Here is a 24,141-nt window from a genome sequence, read left to right as displayed (position 1 = left end):
GAATCATTGGAAATTCTGTCTCTCTACATGCAGGATGTTTGCCAAAGGCAGTTATTTATTTAGATTTTGTTTGTGCTGTTATCTGAGGGAACTCTAACACATCTGCACACACAACAGAAATAATAGATCTAACTGTCAATGAAAATCTGACAGTCAACTCCTGCAAGAAGACAGTATGAAGAGAAGCAGATGCTGAGAGAGTGAAGATAAACTTGATTATTTCAGAAACGGTTCAGATTTTTGAATTGAATATACATAGAAAGTTTCTTATTTCAGTATGATGAAGCTTATTTTACACTTTAGTTTTCAAGTATATCAGGGCAGACGCATGCGCAGTAGAAAAAAATAACCAGCTTTTTCATTAAAGTTCAGCTTTTCTCTCTACTGCGCATGCGCGAGAAGATACAAAGAAGCAGGAAGAGGGCCACTCCATGGTGCTCGCTGGAAGAACCCCAGGCCGGTGCGCTTTTCTGCTGATAGGAGCACTGCCCCAAGGTGTCAGGTAAGTTAGCCCAACTTTTGGCATCCCCAAGTGTTAAATGGTATTCCTTCTCCTTTAAAGGAAAACTATACCCCAAAATGAATACTTAAGCAACAGATTATATCATATATCCTATTAAGGGACATATTAAAAAATCATAGCAAACTGGAATATATATTTAAGTAAATATTGCCCTTTTACATCTCTTGCCTTGAACCACCATTTCGTGACTCTATCTGTGCTGCCTCAGAGATCACCTGACTAGAAATACTGCAGCTCTAACTGTAACAGGAAGAGGTGTGGAAGCAAAAGACACAACTCTGTTAATTTGCTCATGTAAAGTTTGTTTGTGTGCACAGTGAGTCCTACAATCCCAGGGGGCGGCCCTTATTTTTTAAAATGGCAATTTTCTATTTATGATTACTCTATGGCACATACTACTAAAAAAGTATATTATTATGAAAATGGTTTATTTACATGAAGCTGTTTTATGCAATATCTTTTTATAGAGACCTACATTGTTTGGGGGGTATAGTTTTCCTTTAAGTCTTCAGCTGAACCTAAACTGAATCTAATTCATTCCAAGGTATTTTACATGAGAAACGATGGCTTTGGTGCATCCTTAATTCTCTGATATTTTCTTTCCAGATGAAATTAATGGACCGATTTTTGTGGTCTTGTTTATTTAATTTAAAAAAAAATAATTCAAGCGAATTAGAAGTGAATTGCTTCATTCCATCTCAAAACGGCAATACTTCCACTGCCAAATCAGAAAAAATGGAAGTCTATCACAACCCAGAAACCCCAGCACTTAAATGTAAATGGGAAACAAAAAAAAGATATGTAATGGGTGTTAAGTCTTAATTTAAGAGACTGAAAAGCAGCCAGTTGATTTTGGAAGCCTCTCTGAACGTTGCCAAAGTCATTCTCGGGAAGGTCAGCTCACATTCACAGCAAAACGCTATCTGAAACTGTAACAAATTGTTCATAACGGCATCTTGAAACGAAAGTGCTTTAAATTTGCTTTAATATATTTCAGTGATTGAAACTGGGACGGTGCGCCTGATTTCAATTCCACTAGAAATAAAGGGAGCTTAGCGTGAATATTGTCTTTTTTATTTTTTATTGTATGCCCCCCCCCCTTTTATACAAAAAAATCTACAATTTGGCTAACACAAGGCCTAATTCCTTTTAAAACTGAAATAAAAACAAATTGCTGAAGCTCGAGTCGGTTCTTAGAAAACAAGTTTATAATAAAAATAATAATACAAAAACGAAAAAAAAAAAAAAAAGGTAACACCAGAACCTGCCGCACTCGCTCGGTGCGTGATTATGATGCTGAACTATGCAGCAAGTGAAATTTACATTATTCCGTATGTTCTGTAACAGTTTGTCTTAAAACACAGGACAGGTATGCCTATGTATGAATGAACGCGAGACTATTATATCCTTCACAACAGTTACATGGATTTCACATTTATTTCACAGAAATGTAATGGCCTAATGCTCGTCTAAGCTGAAGAGTATACGAAGAGCACTAGGAGGTGCTCACGGCGACCAACTCACCCCTCTGTTTTGCAGACTGGGAATTTCAGCAACAAAACGTGTTCGGAAAAGGGGCTCGCCCCTTGTTTGTTTTTCCACAGAAACACCATGCAGACTGTGGCAACTAGAACAATGCTTACAATGCACTCTTTTTCAGAGGGACCTTACAATGAGGGCAGGCTGGAGAAGGTGAGCACCTGCTTGAGAGAAAAAGAAGAGTTCATGGCTAAGGAGAACACAAGTGCCATATTTTCAGGGATTATTTTTCCTGCAGCAGCGCCGGGATGTTGATGTTCCATCCGATGGCCTGCCGGTCGAAGCCGCAGCTAAAGAGGTTACATGTTGGGTGGTCTTCGCTCCAAGCACAGCAACAGACCATTCTACGGTGGCCCTGTAAATGGAAATATTTCGAAATATAATTTCCCACTGATGGTATAAACACTAGAACTATAACTAAAATCAAGATGGTTGATTGCCTTTCAAGGGGTTGTTCACCTTAAAATTAACTTTTAGTTTGATGTAGAGAGTGGCATTCTTTATTATTAGTGGTTGTACAGCTATTTCAATTATTCAATTATTTCCAGCAGCTGTCCAGTTTGCAATTTCAGCAATCTGGTGGCTAGGGTGCAAATTACCCTAGCAACACATTCATTGATTTAAACAAGAGATTGGAATATGAATAGGAAAGGGTCTGAATAGGAAGATCAGTAATAAAAAGTAGCAATAACAATACATTTGTAGCCTTAAGATGGCCATAGACACAACAATAATATCTACGGATGCACCGAATTCACTATTTGGGATTCGGCCGAATCCCTGAATCCTTTGTGAAAGATTCTGCCGAATACCGAACCGAATCCTAATTTGCATATGCAAATTATGGGTGGGAAAGGAAAAAGTGTGAACATTTTTTTCACTTCCTTGTTTTGTGATGAAAAGTCATGTGATTTCCCTCCCTGCCCCTAATTTACATAAGCAAATTAGGATTTGGTTAGGCCAGGCACAAGGATTCCAATCCGAACCCTGCTGAAAATGTCCTGGCCGAACCCCAAACCGAATCCTGGATTCGGTGCATCCCTAATAATATCGTACAAAACTAATCTCGTACAATATTCGGTGCGTGTATGGTGGGAGACGAGCCGATTGATGGCAGAAGACTTGGGATATCAGTCGGCAGGTAGAGGTAGAATTCTATTATTTCTATCTGTATATCTGACGATTCAGCTCTACCCGTGTGTATTGAAACAACGATCTTTCTTGGAAACATCTTTTCCAGGAAATATCGTAATTGTAATCTTTACAGCAGCGGTTCCCAACCGGGGACCAGTGTGGAGCCAAATTTTTTGCAAGGACCAGGGGTCGGCGTCCAATTCTGGCGCGCCAAGTTAATTGGTCGCTAGGGTCAGTGGCCCAGTTCAAGACTGCCCGCAGCCGGCAGTTGGGGACCCCTGCTTTACAGCCCATTTGTTTTTTTAGATAGGGTCAGTGTCCCCATTTTAAAGCTGTAAAAAGTCAGTGTCTTAGAATACTATGACACAGAATAGATTATAGAACATAGATTATGCCATTCTATAACATACCAAAAGTAAACTTAAAGGTGAACCACCCCTTTAAATCATGACGTCGGGGTACCGTGAGGATTCGACCATATAATAAAGGCATCCACTGTGCACCCATTTCAATATATTAGGGACATTAAGGGTCAGTTTATCAAAGGTAAATTTCGAAGTTATGTGAATGTTTCTTAACTTAAATTCGAATTTACTCACAACTTGAATGGGAGGTTATTTATGAAAAATCTCGAACGACTAATATTTGATAGAATACGAACGACCAGAAAATTCTAAACAAATTTGAATCGAGTTTTTGTCTAAAAAAAAATAATCTTGAATGTCAATTAACATATTCAAATGGTTGAATGGACCTTTGCTATTGACTTGTACATGAACTCGGCAGGTTTTAGGTGGCGGATATTCGAATTAGAACGGTTTCCAGGGTCAAGTTGTGATAAATCTCACAATTGAATTCAAATTAGAGTTGGTGATCTAAATTCTAATTTGTGAGTTTTGACCAAAAAAAAAAAATTAGAAAATTCAATTTTGCGTTTACTGTACCATTCAAACTTTAATAAATCTGCCCCTAAGACATTTTTGAAAAAAAAGCTGGTCATTCCTGGCTAAGAAATCAAGGTGAATATCACACTAAGACCTTAAATCTCTGGTGTTAATAATATTCAAAATTTGGAAACTAACCATGCACCATCAGACCTGGAGATTTTTAAAGGGAAAGGAAAGCCTGGAAGTGGCTGCACAGTAGATACTTCACTATAAGCTTTCCACACTGTATCAAGCCATTCTCCCACTGTCGATAAAGGTACTTGCCTGTCTGTTGCTGCGGGGAAGACGCGCTAATCTTACTCCTGAAATGTCGAATAACCGAACTTGTCGGTTGTCATGGGGAAGGGCTATAATCCTTTGGCCAACAGAAACGCTGATCCTGAAAAGCAAATGAAAGGAACATTGGTTAAGGGCTTACAACAAACAATGTATTCTCATTTTAAAGTTGACACTGAAGCCTACGTTTCCATAGGCAGATCAGTAAATGAGTTCAATCAAAGGCTTTTAGGCTGAAAGCAAGGGCTGAAGCAGATAAGCCTGTCCCAAAATATAGAATGTTTCAATACTGATTAGTCAATACAGGGTGCTAGTTGTTCCCCATAGCTGCTTATTCACATCTCTACTCTTGTGAAGCCCATGCTTGTGCCTAAGCTGGTTCAAGGTGTTTCTCAGCCATTCTCCATCCAAGACAACCTCTCTTTCTAGAGAAAGTGCTCTGGTACTACAACCACACTAGGCCACTATTAGCAATGGCTACTTTCAATGACTTGCCAATCCTGTTATAGTTAACAAAACCCTCTCTGCCCTCGCAACCTCAGTCCAGCACTGGATTGGATGGACTACCTGTAAGAAAATAGCTTCACTTTCCTTACTAAAATAGAAATGAGACCTCATCCTAAAACAGTGCAGCCTTTGTGTTTAGTGGGAGGCCAGTTCAGAAGCAGACAGTCCCTATTAGGAACATGTTTCCTTAAAGGGATTCTATCATGATTTGTTTGATGTAGTTTTAATTTCTAAATTACAATGCTTACACTGCATCACAATATAAAATTTCATTCCTGAACCAGCAAGTGTATAATTTTAGTTGTAATATTGGTGTGTAGGTGCATCTTAGGTCATTTTGCCTGGTCATGTGATTTCAGAAAGAGCCTGCACTTTAGGATGGAACTGCTTTCTGGCAGGCTGTTGTTTCTCCTCAATGTAACTGAATGTGTCGCAGTGGGACCTGGATTTTTACTATTGAATGCTGTTCTTAGATCTACCAGGCAGCTGTTATCTTGTGTTAGGGAGCTGTTATCTGGTTACCTTCCCATTGTTCTGTTGTTAGGCTGCTGGGGGGGGGGGTGTTATATCACTCCAACTTGCAGAGCAAAAGTCACATGACTGGGGGCAGCTGGGAAACTGACAATATGTCTAGCCCCTTGTCAGATTTCAAAATTAAATGTAAAAAAAATCTGTTTCCTCTTGAGAAACTGATTTGAGTGCAGAATTCTACTGGAGTAGCACTATTAACTAATGTGTTTTGAAAAAAATTTTTTTTTCCCATGACAGTATCCCTTTAAAGTTTGTCTGACACTGCATTTGTACAACACCTTTATTATTTACTTTATTATTTTATCAGTGTTTTCTCTGAGACATGCACAATCAATATCACTAAAAACAGTCATGGTTATTGAAATAAAATCTACAATTGTTTTGAAACATAATTACAGGTATGGGACCCGTTATCCAGACTGCTCGGGGCCTGGGGTTTTCTGGATAACGGATCTTTCCGTAATATGGATCTTCATACCTTAAGTCTACTAGAAGATCATGTAAACATTAAATAAACCCAATGGGCTGATTGTAATAAATATTAATTATATCTCAGTTAAGTGTTTTATTATTACAGAGAAAAAGGAAATTTTTTTTAAATTTAGATTAAATTTAGATTATTTGGAATGGGAGCATTCTGGATAATGGGTTTCTGAATAACGTATTCCATACCTTTATGTAGTAAATTTAGGCTGAAAATAAGAATTTTCTGGGAAGCACTGACCCAAAAGCAAAGAAACTCCCACAGCTCTTGCTGACTAAACTAAAGCAGGAAAAGTAATGCATTTGTATCCATACATAGTTCACCTTTAAATTAACTTTAAGTATAATGTAGACAATGATATTCTGAGACATTTGTCAACTGGTCTTCATATTTCATTTTTATGAATTCAGCAGCTCTCCAGTTTGGTATTTCAGTTGCTATCTGGTTGCTTGGTCTTGTTTTTCCCTAACAACCAGGCAGTGGTTTGAGTGAAAGACTGGAATAAGTATAGGAGAGGGACTGAACAGGAAGTTAAGTAATACAAATAATAAAATTGTAGCCTTGCAGAGCAATAGTTTTTTCAGTGAAAGCTGGAACGGGGTAGAAGAGTAAGGCAAGCCGTTTTAAAATGATGAAGAATAAGTAATGAAGACCAATTGCAAATTTGCTAGGATTAGGACATTATATAGCATACTAAAAGTTACCTTAAATGAGAACCACCCCTTTAATGACTGAATTCCAGCATTCGACTGTATTTCAAATTAAACTATGAACCCTATTCTTTTATTTAACCCATGAATATTGTAGGGAAAAAAGAAATAAATATATATAGCAATGTGGAATGAACAGCAGCACTGTCTGAAACCCAATTTGACAGAAGTGTGGCCTTACTGGGATAAAACACAATTGTACTGCAGTTTTGCCCAGCAAACAAAAAAACAAATTGTAAGGAATGCAGCCGAGTCAAGTGATCCCAGGCTCCAGTGATGAACGGAAACCTGTTTAGTAACGGCATCCACAGCACATTACATTAATGTTTCAGATCAGCCGCTTGTCCTATTTCACACTTGAGAATCCTTGGCTGGAAAGAGAATGAAGTATATTCAAATTGGACTTTCAATATGAAGCCACGGCCGGGGATTCATGTTGCTTTGCTCTACAAACAAGCCGAAAACCATTCCCGTTTGTCAGTTGCAATTGGAAAGAACGTTAATGATTGTTGGAGAATATCACTAGTGTGTGCTCCTCTCTATTATAAGAGTCACTGACCTGTCATTTATAGCAGCGGTAGGGTTGCCACCCGGCCGGTATTTTACCGGCCTAGCCGGTAAAACACCTGCCAAGGCCGGGGCCGGTATTACAAATTTACCGGCAATGCAGTTGCCGGTAATTTATAATATCCTTTAAAAAAAAAAACCTCGGCCTGCCCCCATTTGCGCAGAACTTACCGTTTTTGTAGTCTTCTTCGCATTGCCGCGATGTTGCTCCGCCTCTTTTTGTGTCATGCTGTGTAGCCCCACCCCCTTTTTGCATCATGGTCCGCCTCCTTTTTGTACCCGCCCCCACCAGCCGGTTATTTTTTTCATTAAAGGTGGCAACCCTAAGCAGCGGTCCCCAACCTTTTTTGCCCCAGGGACCAGTGTAAAGCCCTATTTTTTTTAAAGGACCAGGGGGCGTGAACTACAGACATTGCTTAAAGGGATACTGTCATGGGAAAACATGTTCAGTTAATAGTGCTGCTCCAGCAGAATTCTGCACTGAAATCCAATTCTCAAAAGAGCAAACAGATTTTTTTATATTCAATTTTGAAATCTGACATGGGGCTAGACATATTGTCAGTTTCCCAGCTGCCCCCAGTCATGTGACTTGTGCTTGAACTTTAGGATGGAACTACTTTCTGGCAGGCTGTTATTTCTCCTACTTAATGTAACTAAATCAGTCTCAGTGGGACTTGGCTTTTACTACTGAGTGTTGTTTTCAGATCTAGAAGGCAGCTGTTATCTTGTGTTAGGGAGCTGCTATCTGGTTACCTTCCCATTTTTCTTTTGTTAGGCTGCTGGGGGGGGGGGAGGGGGTGATATCACTCTAACTTGGAGTACAGCAATAAAGAATGGCTGAAGTATATCAGAGCACAAGTCACATGACATGGGGCAGGGGAAACTGACAATATGTCTAGCCCCATGTCAGATTTCAAAATTGAATATAAAAAAAATCTGTTTGCTCTTTTGAAAAATGTATTTCAGTGCAGAATTCTGCTGGAGCAGCACTATTAACTGATGTGTTTTGAAACACCAGCATCAAATTTTGTGCAAGCCGCGTCACATTCGGGTGCTCCACGTCAAATTCTGGCACACTGCGTCAAATTTGGGCGCCCTGCATCAAATTCGGTCTCGACGGCCCAGTTCAAGTATGTCCGCGGCCTGGTGGCTGGGGACCCCTGATTTATAGGATTCGGGGGACACAGCTTATAAATACACATTCAATGAGAACAATACACAGGAAAAGAGGGACCATAAATGGATAATATACAGGTATGGAACCTGTTATCTTGAATTTTGTGACTTGGGATTTTCCAGATCTTTCCGTAATTTGGATCTTCATACCTTAAGTCTACTAGAAAAACATTTAAACATTAAAATAACCCAAATAGGCTGTTTTTTTAAGTTGGGATCAAGTACAAGGTACTGCTTTATTATTACATAGAAAAAGGAAATCATTTTTAAAAATTTGGATTATTTTATTATAATGGAGTCTATGAGAAACAGACTTCCCGTAATTTGTGGCTTTCGGGATAATGGTTTCCAGATAACAGATCCCATACCTATATAAGCACAGAGCAGGCATGAGCATCCTTGTGCTGTAGAACTACAACTCCCAGAATGCCACAGGCACAACACAAGGCAGGTTACACTCTCTCCTATGATTAAGTGGACGAAACGCATAAGGCTATGTATTCATCTACTTTTTGCCCTAAAATAAAGTTTTCAGTTTTTTTTTTTTTTTTTTTTACACGTTTGTGGAATCTGTGAGTGCCTGCGATTTTTTCTTTAGGCTACACTCTCTCTCTCCTCACCTGTTTACTGCAGAGTCTGTTCGGATTGTTGCAATAGGGGACCTCATATTTTTTAAATCCCACACCTTCACAGTGCGATCATCACTGCCAGATACGACGTTGTCGCCAACTGTGAAAACAGCGGATGTCACTGTGCTGAAAAGGAAAATGAGAAAAGATTTTCAGAAGGCTGAATAATATGGATTAGATGAGCATGTGGCACACTGGGTAAAAACACAGCAAAGCCGACCGGTTATTACAATAATCAGTTCATTTGCTACAAATGGTCATTAGGTGCAATTAAAGGAATTGTTCAGTGTAAAAATAAAAACTGGGTAAATAGATAGGCTGTGCAAAATAAAAAATGTTTCTAATATAGTTAGTTAGCCAAAAATGTAATGTATAAAAAAAGGCTACAGTGATTTGATGTATAACATGTCAATCAAAACACTACATCCTGCTTTTCAGCTCTCTTGGTTTACACTGACTGGTTACCCTGGTTACCAGGCAGTAACCAATCAGAGACTTGAGGGGGGGCCACATGGGTCATATCTGTTGCTTTTGAATCTGAGCTGAATGCTGAGGATCAATTGCAAACTCACTGAACAGAAATGTCCCATGTGGCCCCCCTTCAAGTCGATGACTAACTCAGAGTTATAGAGCTGAAAAGCAGGAAGTTGGATACTGGCTGTTTTATTAGACATCTGTTCACTCCAGCCTTTATACATTACATTTTTGGCTAACTAACTATATTAGAAACATTTTTATTTTGCACAAACTATCTATTTACACAGTTTTTATTTTCACACTGAACTGTTCCTTTAAGCCAGCGCATTCCATTCCAAGATCTGAAAAACCTTTGACAATGTCTACACTAAGAGGCCCATTTATCAAAGGTCGAATTCAAGTGAATATTTTTTAATTCTAATATACTCACAAATCTACTGGGAGGTTATGCAAGGAAAAAATGCAAATGACTAATATTCGATCGAATGGCTCCAACCAAACAAATGTTCTACAAATGTATTGTTTTTGCTACTTTTTATTACTGATCCTTCTATTCATACTCTCTCCTATTCATATTCCAGTCTCTTATTTAAATCAATGCATGGTTGCTAGGGTAATTTGGACCCTAGTTACCAGATTGGTTAAGATACAAATTGAAGAGCTGCTGAATAAAAAACTAAATAAGTCAAAAACCACAAATAAAATAAAAAATTAAAACCAATTACAAATTGTCTCAGAATATCACTCTCTACATCATACTAAAAGTATTATACTAATTTAAAGGTGAAACGCCTTAAAGTTCCAGAGTCTCAAAATGAAGCAAAATATAGCCACCTCCTCCTGGTCCCTCGCAGCAGGCCAGTTCCACTTGTCAACTCTGTTGTTTCATGGGTGTAATACCGAGTTAAATAATTAGAAGAAAACAAGGTGCTCCAGAATGAAATATAAAGGGACTCACCAAACAGTGAAAGTGATCCGGGTGCACCAGCCCCAGACCCCCAGCTTTAGGGAGCGGTACAGCATCAAATATGAAGGCAGAGCTGACCGGCACTCAAACGGATCCACAGGACCAAAGGATTCAGTTAAAAAATTATTTTATTTGTAGAAAAGTTAAAAATATATCTGCATCTCCATCTACCCTACGCGTTTCGCACCTAAGTGCACTTAGTCATGAGCCCAAACCTTAAGTCTAGTAGGAAAAAAATCATTAAATAAACCCAATAGGCTAGTTTTGCTTCCAATAAGGATTAATTATATCTTAGTTGGGATCAAGTACAAGCTCCTGTTTAGACTTAATGTATGAAGATACAAATTACAGAAAGATCTCTTATCCCAAACCCCAGGTCCTGAGCATTCTGGATGACAGGTCCCATACCTGTACAGCTAAAAATGTCCATGAGCAACCAATATCTTGCCTGTAATGTGTGTAATATCAATATAGTGAAATCCTGTATCTGTGGGCAATGAAGCTAAATTCAATATTCCCCCCCCCCCGGCCCAGAGCCGTCCCTCCTGTCACTTCATATTTAAAGAAGCGGTACAGGTGAGTGAAGTGGAACGTGCCCAACATTCCGACCTCGCGCTCCCCTGGTTTATAAGGAAGGGAAATACGTGCACATTTTGTGGCCCAGCCATTACACTAATTGATGTTCTGCGATTTCTCCTTTCGTTGAGTTTGATTCCATGACAGCAGCCTTAGCAGGGGTCATGCACATCAAATTCTGAGAATTTGCTCGTTTTAATTTAAAATGCTAGTTGTTTCTGTCATTTCCTCGGTACTGAGAGAATTTGATTTCATGTTCCATTCCGTCTGCTGATTAGAGATTAGCACTTCCCGGGTCACAAAGGCCCAATTTACGCAAGCCCTCTTAATTTAAATTGACATCAAATTAGGATCTAATTAGGACCTGACCATATCGCATTAATGAGACAAAGTTGCTTAATGTAATTTCTCAGAGCAGCCCCATTCCTCAGCAAATGCCAGGGAAATAAGTTCTTTCTCCACTTCTTCGGTGCCAGCGGCTGTAGCTAGCGTTTCATTTCTAGGGCACAATGGTTTGAGGGGCCTGAAAGTACATTGGGGTATTCTGCCTTCTAATCAGTTTTTTGATGCCAAGTTTTCACTAGAATGTAGCAGAGAGGTGGAGGGTATTCTGCAGAGAAAGGTTTAAATATCTGCATACAACTGTAATTATTCAGATGAGAATGAGCAGTCCTGCTCTGCTGAGCATCATAAATAAACTCTAGTACAGGTATGAGACCTGTTACCCAGAATGCTCTGGACACGGGTTTTTCCGAATAATGGGTGATGTGCGGGCTGACACGATACCCGCAGGACCCGCGGGTCGGGCGGGTTCGGGTCGACCTCGCACTGCTCCTCGCGGCCACCTTCAAATGCCGGCTTCTGACTTCCGGTTTTATAGTCTCGCGTCTGCTCACCCCACCCCTTTTGTGACGTCATCGGTGGGGCGGGTCGGCTCGGGTCTATAAAAGGAGGGGGTGCGGGAGGGCGCAGGCTGGTTAGGGTCGGATCAGGAAAACCCTGACCCGCACATCACTAGGATCTTTCCGTAATTTGGCTCTCCATACCTTAAGTCTAGTAGAAAATCATGTAAATCTTAAATAAACCCAACAGTCTGGTTTTGCTTGCAATAAGGATTAACACATAACAACTAACAACCATGACATCCAAGAAGTATCTATCAAAGCTAACTATTCCACTATAACACTGTCTCTTCTAGATTCTGCCCTGTCCTTCACGCCTCATATCTAGTCACTTATTAAAACATGTCACTTTCACCTAAGGAACATATACAAAATACGATAATTTATCACTGAAGATGCCACCAAAATTCTTATTTGCTCTCTCGTCATATCATACATATCATAGACTACTTTAACTCTATATTAATTGGCCTTCCCCTCCAGAGACTGTCACCTCTCCAGTCCATAATGAACACTGCTGCGAGGCTTACACACCTCAGCAACCATGCCACTCTGTCAAGCTCTGCACTGGCTTCCGCTACTTTTCAGAATAAAATTCAAATTAACAACCCTGACATTATGCCCCACCCTACATCTCTGAACTCAGATCTATACACTCACCCAACCGCTTACAATGCTCCTTTACTGACCTGCTACTCAACAATTCTCTCATTACCTCCTCACATGCTCGCATTCAAGACTTTGCAAGGGCTGCACCCCTCATCTGGAATTCTCTCCCAAAGTCTCTCCGACTTTCTTCCAACCTCTCTGCTTTCAAAAGAAGGAAAGGCGTTGACCATTAGGGGGTATCAAATGTTAGGCACCCCCAAGTGAAGGTAATTACTTACCGGACACTCCGGGCCAGTGCTCATATCAGCAGAAAACTGCACCAGCCCGGGGTTATATCAGTGAGCACCACGGATCGCTTTTCTTCCGGCTTCTTCTTTCTTCTAATTTTCTCGGGGCAGACACATGTGCAGTAGAATGCAAAAGCCGACTTTTTAGTTAAAGTTCGGCTTTTCACTCTAATGCGCATGCGCAGCCGCGAGAAGCAAGAAGAAGCCGTAAGAGAAGCTATCTGTGGTGCTCACTGGTATAACCCCGGGCCAGTACAGTTTTCTGCTGATATGAGCACTGGGGGTGCATAATATTTGGCACCCCCAAATGGTAAACAACTTTACTTCTCCTTTAAAGGGGATGTAAAGGCAAAAAAATAAAATCCCATTTTTACTTTCTTTAATGAAAAAGAAATCTATCTCCAATATACTTTAATTAAAAATGTGTACCACTTTTATAATAAACCTGACTGTATGCAGTGAAATTCCTCCTTCGTTTTACTTGCTCTGACAGCTGCATATGGAAACTTCAGATGGTCCTTAGCTGGGAAACAATCATACTTTCAAACGGCAGGGGGGAGCCGTCCCCCTCCACCTCACTTCCCTGAACTCAAGCAACTTTGTTTGTTTCTCTGTAAAGCAGCCAGCGACTGTGTTGAGATTTGTATTCACAGACCCAGTGCAGTCTGTATATTCTGTTTATTAATCAGTCTTGTTGCATCAGCTTCTATGGCAGATATTATTTACTTGTGCTAATTGATAATTTATGACGATCCCTAAGCAGCCCAGACCACACTGAGCATGTGCGTAGTCTTCGTCTTGCAAAGATGTTTAACAAAGTTACAAGATGACTGCCCCCTGTGGTCAACTTTGAAAGAATAAATAATTTTTTTTAATAAGGCTTCTGGTGCAGTAAGTTCATGTTTATGTTTAGTATACAAAATACAGCATTTCTAGCATTTTACTTTAGACTTTACTTCCCCTTTAAACAAACTTATTTAGAAAAGCCTACCATCACTCTGCTTAACTGCCAAATGCCGTACCACATGCAGTACTGCATCTCTCACCCATTTAAAAACTATATATATATATATATATATATATATATATATATATATATATATATATATATATATATATATATATATATATATATATATATATTTATATTAAAAAAGAATGAAGACCAAGTGTAAAGTTGCTTAGGATTGGTGCTTCTATAACATACTAAAAGTTAACTTAAAGGTGAAGAAGAAAAGTCTTGCAAAGCACATTTTACTAAATCCTTGAGTGGCCAATGTAATTTGTCCCTAAAGGCAACAATGTACTGACTCCATCAGTTTTGGATGCTGCCAAATACTGACTCCTTTACAAAGGATATTACAGAATCCCAAACAAAATCTGAACTATAATTTGCATGGTTACATTTAAGAGAGAGAAAAAAAGCAGTTTGGATTTGGAACCATTCAAAAATGGCTAGGATAGGTCAGAACGCTAAAGAGAAGGAGAGGAAACAAACTTACAGAACTTTGAATCATGGTTAAGAGGCCATCCCCCATATGTACTAAATGGCACTACATTTGCCCAGTATCAGTAACCCTTAGCAACCAATAAGATGTTTGCTTTTAACCAAGTGACCAGTGTATACTACCTGTTGCTATGGGTTATGACACTAGGCAAACTTAGGGCTTTTATTATATAACCCCTAAAGTATCTTATTTGGATTTAGAGAGAGTCTCTATAACATATTAGGATACACTATTAGAAAAATTTATATCAAAAAATGATATAAGTCCCAAAGCTTTCTTCAAGTAAAAAATATTAATTTATTGAAGTACATTTTAAAAGAATTAAAGCTGGTACATACTACCCCCCATATCCCACCTTACGCGTTTCGCACCCTCCGGCGCTTAGTCATAGGTGTGTCTATCAGTAGGGGGTCATTCACAGAATTTAAACCCAAGTAGTCCCACCCCTTTCTTGTTTAAAACCAATCATGGGTCACAGGCAATTATCCCTGCTTAATACTCTTTAACCCATAATGTTCCTTGAAGGGTGTATGTACCAGTTCAGTAATATAACAATTTATATCTCACATTGCGTACAAAACTTTCTTTAACTTCACAGTTTATATAATTGGTTATTACACAATGTTATTTTTAACAGTATTTTACATATAAGTTAATTAATATCTAGCCTTACACAAATTCCATTCTTGTCAGCCTTATATCACATGTATATGTTGTCTCCATTACAACCGTTTTCATAGTAAATCTCATAAATAAGTGTATTCTTTTTCATTATACATATTTAGATATAACATGTCACATCAAATTCATGATTTAATCCCAATGGCAACCGCGTTCCCAGATGAAAAATCCAGTACACTTCTCTCTTATGTAATAATTTCTGATGATCCCCCCCCCACATTCCTAATCTCACTCTCTCTATTCCCTGTATGGAGAATTGATTTACATCCCCCCCACTGCATAACGCAAAATGTTTAGTGACATTACTCTTCTCTACCATTTAGGGTTCCTAATCTGACTCAAATGTTCCCTCGCTCTCTCCTTCAGTTTCCTACCAGTACATCCAACATATTGCTTGCAGCACTTCAAACAGGTGATCAAATAAACCACAAATGCAGTGTTGCAGTTAATATATCCCTTGATTTCAAACTCCCTTCCTATTACTGTAGACTTGAATTTTTTAGACACTTTCATATGTGTGCAGGTAACACATCTGCGACTACCACATTTGTAGCTAGAGAAGAGTAATGTCACTAAACATTTTGCGTTATGCAGTGGGGGGGATGTAAATCAATTCTCCATACAGGGAATAGAGAGAGTGAGATTAGGAATGAGGGGGGGGGATCATCAGAAATTATTACATAAGAGAGAAGTGTACTGGATTTTTCATCTGGGAACGCGGTTGCCATTGGGATTAAATCATGAATTTGATGTGACATGTTATATCTAAATATGTATAATGAAAAAGAATACACTTATTTATGAGATTTACTATGAAAACGGTTGTAATGGAGACAACATATACATGTGATATAAGGCTGACAAGAATGGAATTTGTGTAAGGCTAGATATTAATTAACTTATATGTAAAATACTGTTAAAAATAACATTGTGTAATAACCAATTATATAAACTGTGAAGTTAAAGAAAGTTTTGTACGCAATGTGAGATATAAATTGTTATATTACTGAACTGGTACATACACCCTTCAAGGAACATTATGGGTTAAAGAGTATTAAGCAGGGATAATTGCCTGTGACCCATGATTGGTTTTAAACAAGAAAGGGGTGGGACTACTTGGGTTTAAATTCTGTGAATGACCCCCTACTGATAGACACACCTATGACTAAGCGCCGGAGGGTGCGAAACGCGTAAGGTGGGATATGGGGGGTAGTATGTACCAGCTTTAATTCTTTTAAAATGTACTTCAATAAATTAATATTTTTTACTTGAAGAAAGCTTTGGGACTTATATCATTTTTTGATATAAATTTTTCTATAGTTGATGGCCCTTTTGAACTGGGGCAAGTCCCGTTGGCTTGGTTTGATTAATATGGACTCCCGATTTTGTATAGAGTAGTGTAGGATACACTATTACACATGTATCCAGTTGCACCCCTTTATAAATGGGCACAGCAGACATTTGCATAACCCATGGGTATTTATTCTTAATAGTGACTGAAAACTACTGCGGAAATCCTGACTCCTCCCCATATGATTAGTTTCAAATTATAATAAGTAGTAAACAGATTTTTGTCCCCATATTCTAAGGCCATCCCCATACCCATGGGCTGTGGCAACACATTTTCCCAATACTATTAAAATGGTTTATTATTTCTTTAGCGCTTTATTTTCCCTTTACAGGCAAAAGTTGAACGTAAAAATTAAAAACTGGGTAAATAGAAAGGCTGTGCAAAATAAAAAAAATGATTCTAATAAAAAAGTAATGTATAAAGGCTGGAGTGACTGGATGTGTAACATAACACAACACTACTTCCTGCTTTGCAGCTCTCTTTGTTTACACTGACTGGTTACCCTGGTTACCAGGCAGGAACCAAACAGAGATTTGAGGGGGGTACCTCATGAGTTATAACTGTTGCTTTTGAATCTGTGCTGAATGCAGAGGATCAATTGCAAACTCACTGAACAGTTATGTCCCACGTGGTGGCCCTTATAGTCACTGACTAACAGAGTAAGAGAGCTGAAAAGCAGGAATTAGTGTTCTGTTATGTTACACATCCAGTCAGTCCAGCCTTTATACATTACATGACTAACTAGGCTAATTGTGTAAGGACGTAGATGAAACAGATTTCCAAAAGGTTTTACTAAAGCATAGCCCACTCCTTCTTTCTTTCCAGCTGTAAGTGTCCCCCAAATAAATGGATTGATATCACCAGATCGTTTGTTCCTGTCTTTCCTCGAAGGCACAGCCTTACACAATTAGCCTGGTAATCCACTGGGAGAACTACCCTGTACCTAATCACCGAATTGGAGAACTATAACTCACACCTCACACATTTACTCACAGCTCTTTCAACACAAGTAATTGCTATTACGAAATTGGGGAAACCACCTATTATAATCTAGGAGTAAATATTGTATTACAAAATTTTAAACAAGTGACCACCCACCTAAAGTAATTTGGCAATTGTTTTTATGTATTTTCACTGATTATTTATTGAGTTTCTGTCCGGCCAGAATTTCAATTGAAGATTTTTGAATGCTAAATAAATTTTATACTTTCTAAACAACTTGCTCTTAAAATACACCTTTAATTGATTCTAGGTATCAGGTAAACCATTACAATCCTTGGAGGGTGGCGTAACTTTAGACGCCGCCCAGCGATTGGAACTTTCATTCGCCTCTAATAATCATTTATACACCCCCGATCTTACTTTATACTGGAGGGAAATACTAGATACTCTAGAAAGGGTTCTTCAGGTGACAATTACCAGAACACCTAAACTATGTGTCTTAGCCATAATACAAGATCTTAAGTTAAACCAATATCACTCCCTCTTTCTCTTGGAGGCACTATTACTAGCTAAGAGATTAATAACTCAGAATTGGAGAGCAGTGACCCCTCCTACCTTTTCCTCATGGAAAGCTATAATGCTATAATACTGTATCTAAAAAGGGGAGTTCCCACTAAATTTCACAAAATTTGGGGTCCCTGGACCGACATCTACCCCCAACACCCAAGACGACCCTTAGCAGATCAAGATTAGGAGACAGACACTACACGAGGTCATTTATTCTTATACTAATAGTACTGTGTTTGTTATATGGCATGCTCCCTATTTTGTGTTTAATTCAGATATGTGACATGTAATTCTATGTGCTCCTTTTTCTGACACTTTTGATGTACACTGTTTGCTTTATTTCTTCAATAAACTACCCGAATTTAAAAAAAAAAATAATCATTTATACACATCTGTAGAATGGGTATTCTAAATCAGGTGTCCTAAAACAAGAATATGGTTTTGATCCAATGGATATTTAAGTATAAGTATCAAGAACAAGGTGTCTAATAATAGATAAAATATTCTGTCCTGTGAATAAAAACCTCTATAAATAAAATAACAGTAGTGCAATTATTGTTCCCCTATTTAATGGCATTGCATGTGTGTTCAACTGGAAACAAACAAGAAAAGATGGACACTAGTGGAAAGCTTACTAAAGAATAACGGGAATGCAAATCAGTGTAATTAATTAGGAAATTAAACAGCCCCATTTATTACTTTGCCAGCTTAGCTCTTTCAATTCTGTGCTTCTCCAAGGCTGACGCTGCCAATTGTTCCCTGTCTTTTGTGATGGGTCTTTTTCCAGGAGAGTTGCCATGCACACGCAGTCCATATGGGCCGCCTTAAAGGGGATCTGCACCCGCAAACTCTTCCTTGGGTAATGCAGATTGAAATAAAAAGCATTTTTTCCCAAAGTACATTCATTACAAAATGTTCAATGGTTTGAAAGTTATTGAAAAATAAAATGATGCAGTATTTGTTTATCCTTTGTTTTTCTCTGATTCCCGAAACAATAGAGAAAAAAAGAGTTCTGTGCAAGTGTTTGAAAAGAAATGCTACGGACAGACACACGGGTAGTAAAATAGACAGAGATGATAGACATGGCAGAAAGACAGATATACGGATAGTAAAATAGACATAGAGATGATAACATGGCAGAAAAACAGACACACAGGTAGTAAAATAGACAGAGATAATAGACATGGCAGAAAGACAGATATACAGATAGTAAAATAGACACAGAGATGGTAGACATGACAGAAAGACAGACAGAAGTGAATTAAAATAGACAGATAATAGACATGGCAGAAAGACAGACATACAGATAGTAAAATAGACATAGAGATGATATACATGGCAGAAAGACAGACATACAGATAGTAAGGGACAGAGATGATATACATGGGAGAAAGACAGACATACGGGTACTAAAATAGACAGAGATAATAGACATGGCAGAAAGACAGACAGAAGTGTAGTAAAATAGACAGAGATGATGCTCTGTAAGGCAACAAATGTATTGTTATTGTCTATTACTCCTCTTTCTATTCAGGCCTCTCCTATTCAAATCAATGTATGGTTGTTAGGGTAATTTGGACCCTAGCAACCAGACTGAACTGAAATTGCAATCTGGAGAGCTGCGGAATAAAACCGAAAACTCAAAAACCACAAATAATAAATGAAAACCTAATGCAAATTGTCTCAGAATATCCCTCTCTACATTGTAGTAAAAGTTAACTCAAAGGTGAAAAACCCTTTTAAAATCAGGGGATGAGGTTTTTATGTACATAGGCTAGGTTACTGATCAATAGTCAGATTTCTCTAAGCAGCACATGCCATGCTAGTGTAACACACTGAGCATCTGTATAAAATGTTTTTTTTTTATATATAAGGTTTTTTTCCCCTTTAAAAGTCAATCATGTAGCAAATACCGACGACCCTGTACTGCTGCGTTCTGTACTTGTCATAAACTGTTCCTTGGCCTTAGTAGACCTGGAATGGGACCTGGAAAGCACTTTGCGTTGTTTTTGGATAAATATTTGTATCCTTTAAAATCTGAGGAATCAGTAGCAGTGCATCACCCTGCAGATGAGGATATACCCTATGCGGATCCGGGTGTTAAAGATCCTTAAATGTGGCTCGTGTAGAATCAGCTGAAACCTCTGTAGGTTAAACAGAGGTTAAATTGCTCTTTAATAACGGACTCATTTAAGGCGATGCACCAATGAAAGACCACTGGACCATGTTCTAATGACATGCTAAAAGACATTAGTATTTTAATAACTCACAGGTATGACAGATAATGAATAGGAAGGGGGGAAACCCATAATTTCTTGCATTGGAAGCAGAGTCTAGAGACACTTTAAGCCGTGGGTCTCACGGGGGAGCTTGGTGCGATGCTCCTATCCTCTGGAAAAGAATTCCGACTCTGCCAAACCCCAGCAAAACTCATTTATCTTGTCGTAGGGAGCAGCGGAGCATGCACTTCCAGCTGACAGCGTGGCACTTTCTCACCACACACCACTGCCCGATCTGGAACATTCTGCTCCCTCCGTGGGTCTCAATCAAGGAAAATACTGTGATGCTAGCACTCCTCATTAGGACTAACAGCTGTCTCCCCAGTCACACAGAGACCGCAAACTGTTTTGCATAACAATCTGCTGAAATTTCACACACAGGGGAAAAAAAATATGATGTGAAGGATGCTGGACCATGAAGTGCTGATGTGGTATGATCTTACTTGGCTAGAGACCCCTCGTATTAACTCTTCTTTCCCCTGGCATCAATCACAGGGCCTACTACACCGGGCACAGCCACAAAAACATCAACGGGTTCATCAGAATCACACAAGATCAAACACACACACACACACACACACCGCTGTGCAGAGAGACATCACCGGAGGGCGCTACATTCAGATGGAAATTCATCAGCAGCAGGTAACATTCTCTAATAGGCTGGGTTGGGCACAGACCCCTCACCTATTTATTGGAACTCTTCTTTGAAAGGACCAAGCATGCATACATACTGGGAAATCCTCTGTAAATTAAACTCATGCCAAGGAAAAGTTTCTTAAAACATGTCTGTGTTTAAAGGTTAAGGAAAGACAATATACATTGAAGGTGCCAAAATTTAGGCACCCCCAAGTGATTATATTTACTTACCTGAAACCCTGGGCGGGTGCTCCTATCAGCAGAAAACTGCAACAGCCCAGGATTCTTCCAGCGAGCACCAATGAGCAATTGTCTTCCAGCTTCTTCTGTTTTCAAATTTCCCGGGGCAGACAAAAATGTAGTAGAACGAAATAGTCGGCTTTATCGTTTTAAAGTTTGGCTTTTCACTCTACTGTGCATGCACATTTGTGAGAAGACAAAGGAAGCAGGAAGAGGATCGATCCGTGGTGCTCGCTGGAAGAATCCCGGGCCGGTGCAGTTTTCTCCTGATAGGAGCACCAGCCCGCAGTGTCAGGTAAGTAAATATAATCACTTGGGGGTGCCTAACTTTTTGGCCAAGTGTAAATTGCTTTTCCTATAATATAATTAACGGGTCATTTATAGCCACAAGTGCAACTGAGTTTGTGCAAATTCCCCAGCAGTCAGTTGTGCGTTAAAACCCCATTTATTAATGGTCCTCCTGTTCCAAATGGAGTTGCTTCTTTGCCTGCTCACACAAGTGAACCCTGCATCTAGCATTACTTCCGGACCAGGCGGCAGTTTCAGGGTTCCCACAGTGCCTTGTGTCAATAGGCACACTTGTTTCTAAAGAATCGGGGGCACGTGTCACTTTTACGCCAGAAATTTTGGACTTCAAGTATGTTCATTTTAATGCATTGGCTGCAATTGCATTAGGTGCAAATTCCCCTTGGCAACCAAAACTAAATGTGATTGTGCTCAGAATTGCACTTTGCTCACTGCTTTTGTACCCATAAATGAAAGCGCAACTGAAGGATCCTCTGCTGGTGGGTCCACCATACTGCCTTGTGTCCCATTTACTATTTTGTAAAATCCATGAAAAAACAGTGAACGAGCAAAACAGGCCTTTTACTGGATGAAGTGAAGAGACCAGGATTTGATGCAGTTTGGGGGAAGACTACTTGCGATTGCAAGATTTGTACAGGGTTTGCTGTGATGGGAACGCAAAAACATAACTGACCTGCACAGAGCCCTGATTTCAACTGAACTCCTGTGGGGTGGGCTGTTATAGAAGCAACCAACTTCATATTAATCCCTTTGGCTTTGGAATGAGATGTTGGACAGGCAGGTGTCAGGATAGTTTTGGTCATACAGAATATATAAACTGCCTAAAAGCAGGAGTGGTGGTGTCCCGACATGTCTAATTAGGCAGTTAATTTCACATAAATGTATGGGAAGAACTGACCAATTGTGTTTTCTGCCTGAGCACTGTGATCATCAAACACCCTGAGCGCCTCAGTACTAAAGGCTTAGTATTCCTTCTCAATAGGCAGGGACTTCTAGCTACTTAATCATGGACAGTTAGTAAAGCTAGGGCCACGCTACACGGAGAAATGCAGGACATGAATCTGCTGCCCCTCTTCTGCTGCACTACCCAAAACGGATTTGCTTCCGGAATCAACAAAATCAACAAGATTTGGATCTGGCAGAACCGAATCCAAACCGACCTAAAGTGACGTGATTCAGGGGGATCAAATTTGTTCCCCTCCTTCATTCGACAAAATCCTGCCTGAAACATTTGGGGTTTGGCCAGAATCTCAAAAATAGGGATTCAGTGCATCCCTGCTTTTAAACATAACCTGTAACGTGCCTATTTTTATTTGATGGCAGCAACACCCCATACCATGCATCTATTCAAACTAAAAATAAAACTATTTTTAACTTAAACAGCGAGAGTAAAGAAAAAAGGGGGGTGGGGTTCGTACTAATAAACTCCTAAAGCCCCCCTAATGAGGCCACTAAACCAGTATGCAAACCTAATCTAACCTGTGAAAAAGAAAATCGTGGAATTTACCATGCAACTTGTAAAATGCAAAAAATTATATAATTTGTGTGGTACTCTTAAACACATGCTGCAGGCTTTCCCCACAAATACAGCATTGACTACAGTACTGAATTGGTGAGAGCGAGCAGGGGGAGGCACGCAGCCCAAATCAGGGCCCGGTTGGTAAGGACAAGGCTAGCTTCACCTCCTGACTTTTTAATCCGGCATTAGGAGCAGAGTGAAGCTCTTGCCTTGAACCACCATTTTGTGATGGTCTGTGTGCGGCCTCAGAGATCACCTGACCAGAAATACTGCAGCTCTAACTGTAACAGGAAGAAGTGTGGAAGCAAAAGACACAACTCTGTCTGTTAATTGGCTCATGTGACCTAACAACTATGGTTTGTGTGTTTACCGTGAATCCTAGGATCCCTTATTTTTTAAAATGGCAATTTTCGATTAATGATTACCCAATGGCACATACTACTAAAAAAGTTATTATGAAAGTGGTTTATTTACATGAAGCAGGATTTTACATACAAGCTGTTTTATGCAATATCTTTTTATAGAGACCTACGTTTTACTTTAATCATTAGGATTATCAAATCTACCAGCTAAGAAGGTTTTTTGGTTGGCCCCAAACAGATCTGGTCTGGTGGGACTGAGTTGCAATCAACTATACACCCTTGTATGGCTACTTAAAGGAGAAATAAAGCTTAACTAAAGAGGTAGCTAGAAATTTTGTACATTGTGTTTGGGGCTTCTGTACCAGCCCAAGGCAACCACATCCCTTTAGCAGTAAAGATCTGTGTCTCAAAAGATGCCCCAGTAGCTCCCCATCTTCTTTTCTGCTGATTCACTGCACATGCTCTGTGCTGCTGTCACTTACTGAGCTTAGGGACCCACTCACAATATACAGTACACATAGAATAGAAATGTCACAATATAAGACCGATTAGTAATTAATACAGATAATTACTACATGGCAGCACAGAAACCAGCGCAATTAGCATCAGAATGTAATAATCAGTCCTGTAGCATCAGCTTATATTACAGACCAACCTCATTTTCTGCTGGATAATTAGTGACGAGCCCTAAGCTTAGCTTCTCAACAGCTGCTCAGAGCCCACTGAGCATGTGAGTGTCACAGACACTAGCCAAGATGGTGACCCCCTGTGACAAGTTTGAAGTCCTGGATCATTGCTGCTATTGACAAGCTGAAACTTTAGGCTGGTGCAATAAGTGCAGTATATAAAATATGGCATTTTTAGCCATATTAATTTTTAGGATTTAGATCTCTTTTAAATCAATGCAAA

At 39.4% G+C, this 24,141-nt stretch overlaps 1 protein-coding gene across 4 annotated transcripts in view; it reads right to left on the bottom strand.

Annotated features, from left to right (window-relative positions):
- Positions 1-1,587: 1,587 nt before the first annotated feature.
- The window catches only part of wdr37.L (WD repeat domain 37 L homeolog), a 109,374-nt gene continuing 86,820 nt past the window's right edge, over positions 1,588-24,141 (bottom strand). For all 4 annotated transcript variants that reach the window (XM_041565481.1, XM_041565480.1, XM_018266565.2 and 1 more), the window contains 3 exon segments: positions 9,015-9,149; positions 4,408-4,522; positions 1,588-2,417 (listed from right to left, as the gene is read on the bottom strand). In XM_041565481.1, the coding sequence (XP_041421415.1) occupies positions 2,286-2,417; positions 4,408-4,522; positions 9,015-9,149 (382 nt within the window). In that variant the 3' untranslated portion in view covers positions 1,588-2,285.

Source organism: Xenopus laevis, chromosome 6L, assembly GCF_017654675.1.
Source record: "Xenopus laevis strain J_2021 chromosome 6L, Xenopus_laevis_v10.1, whole genome shotgun sequence".
Lineage (NCBI taxonomy): Eukaryota > Metazoa > Chordata > Amphibia > Anura > Pipidae > Xenopus > Xenopus laevis.
The sequence above is the reverse complement of the archived record's forward strand: the minus strand, read 5'-3'. Positions and strand labels throughout refer to the sequence as shown.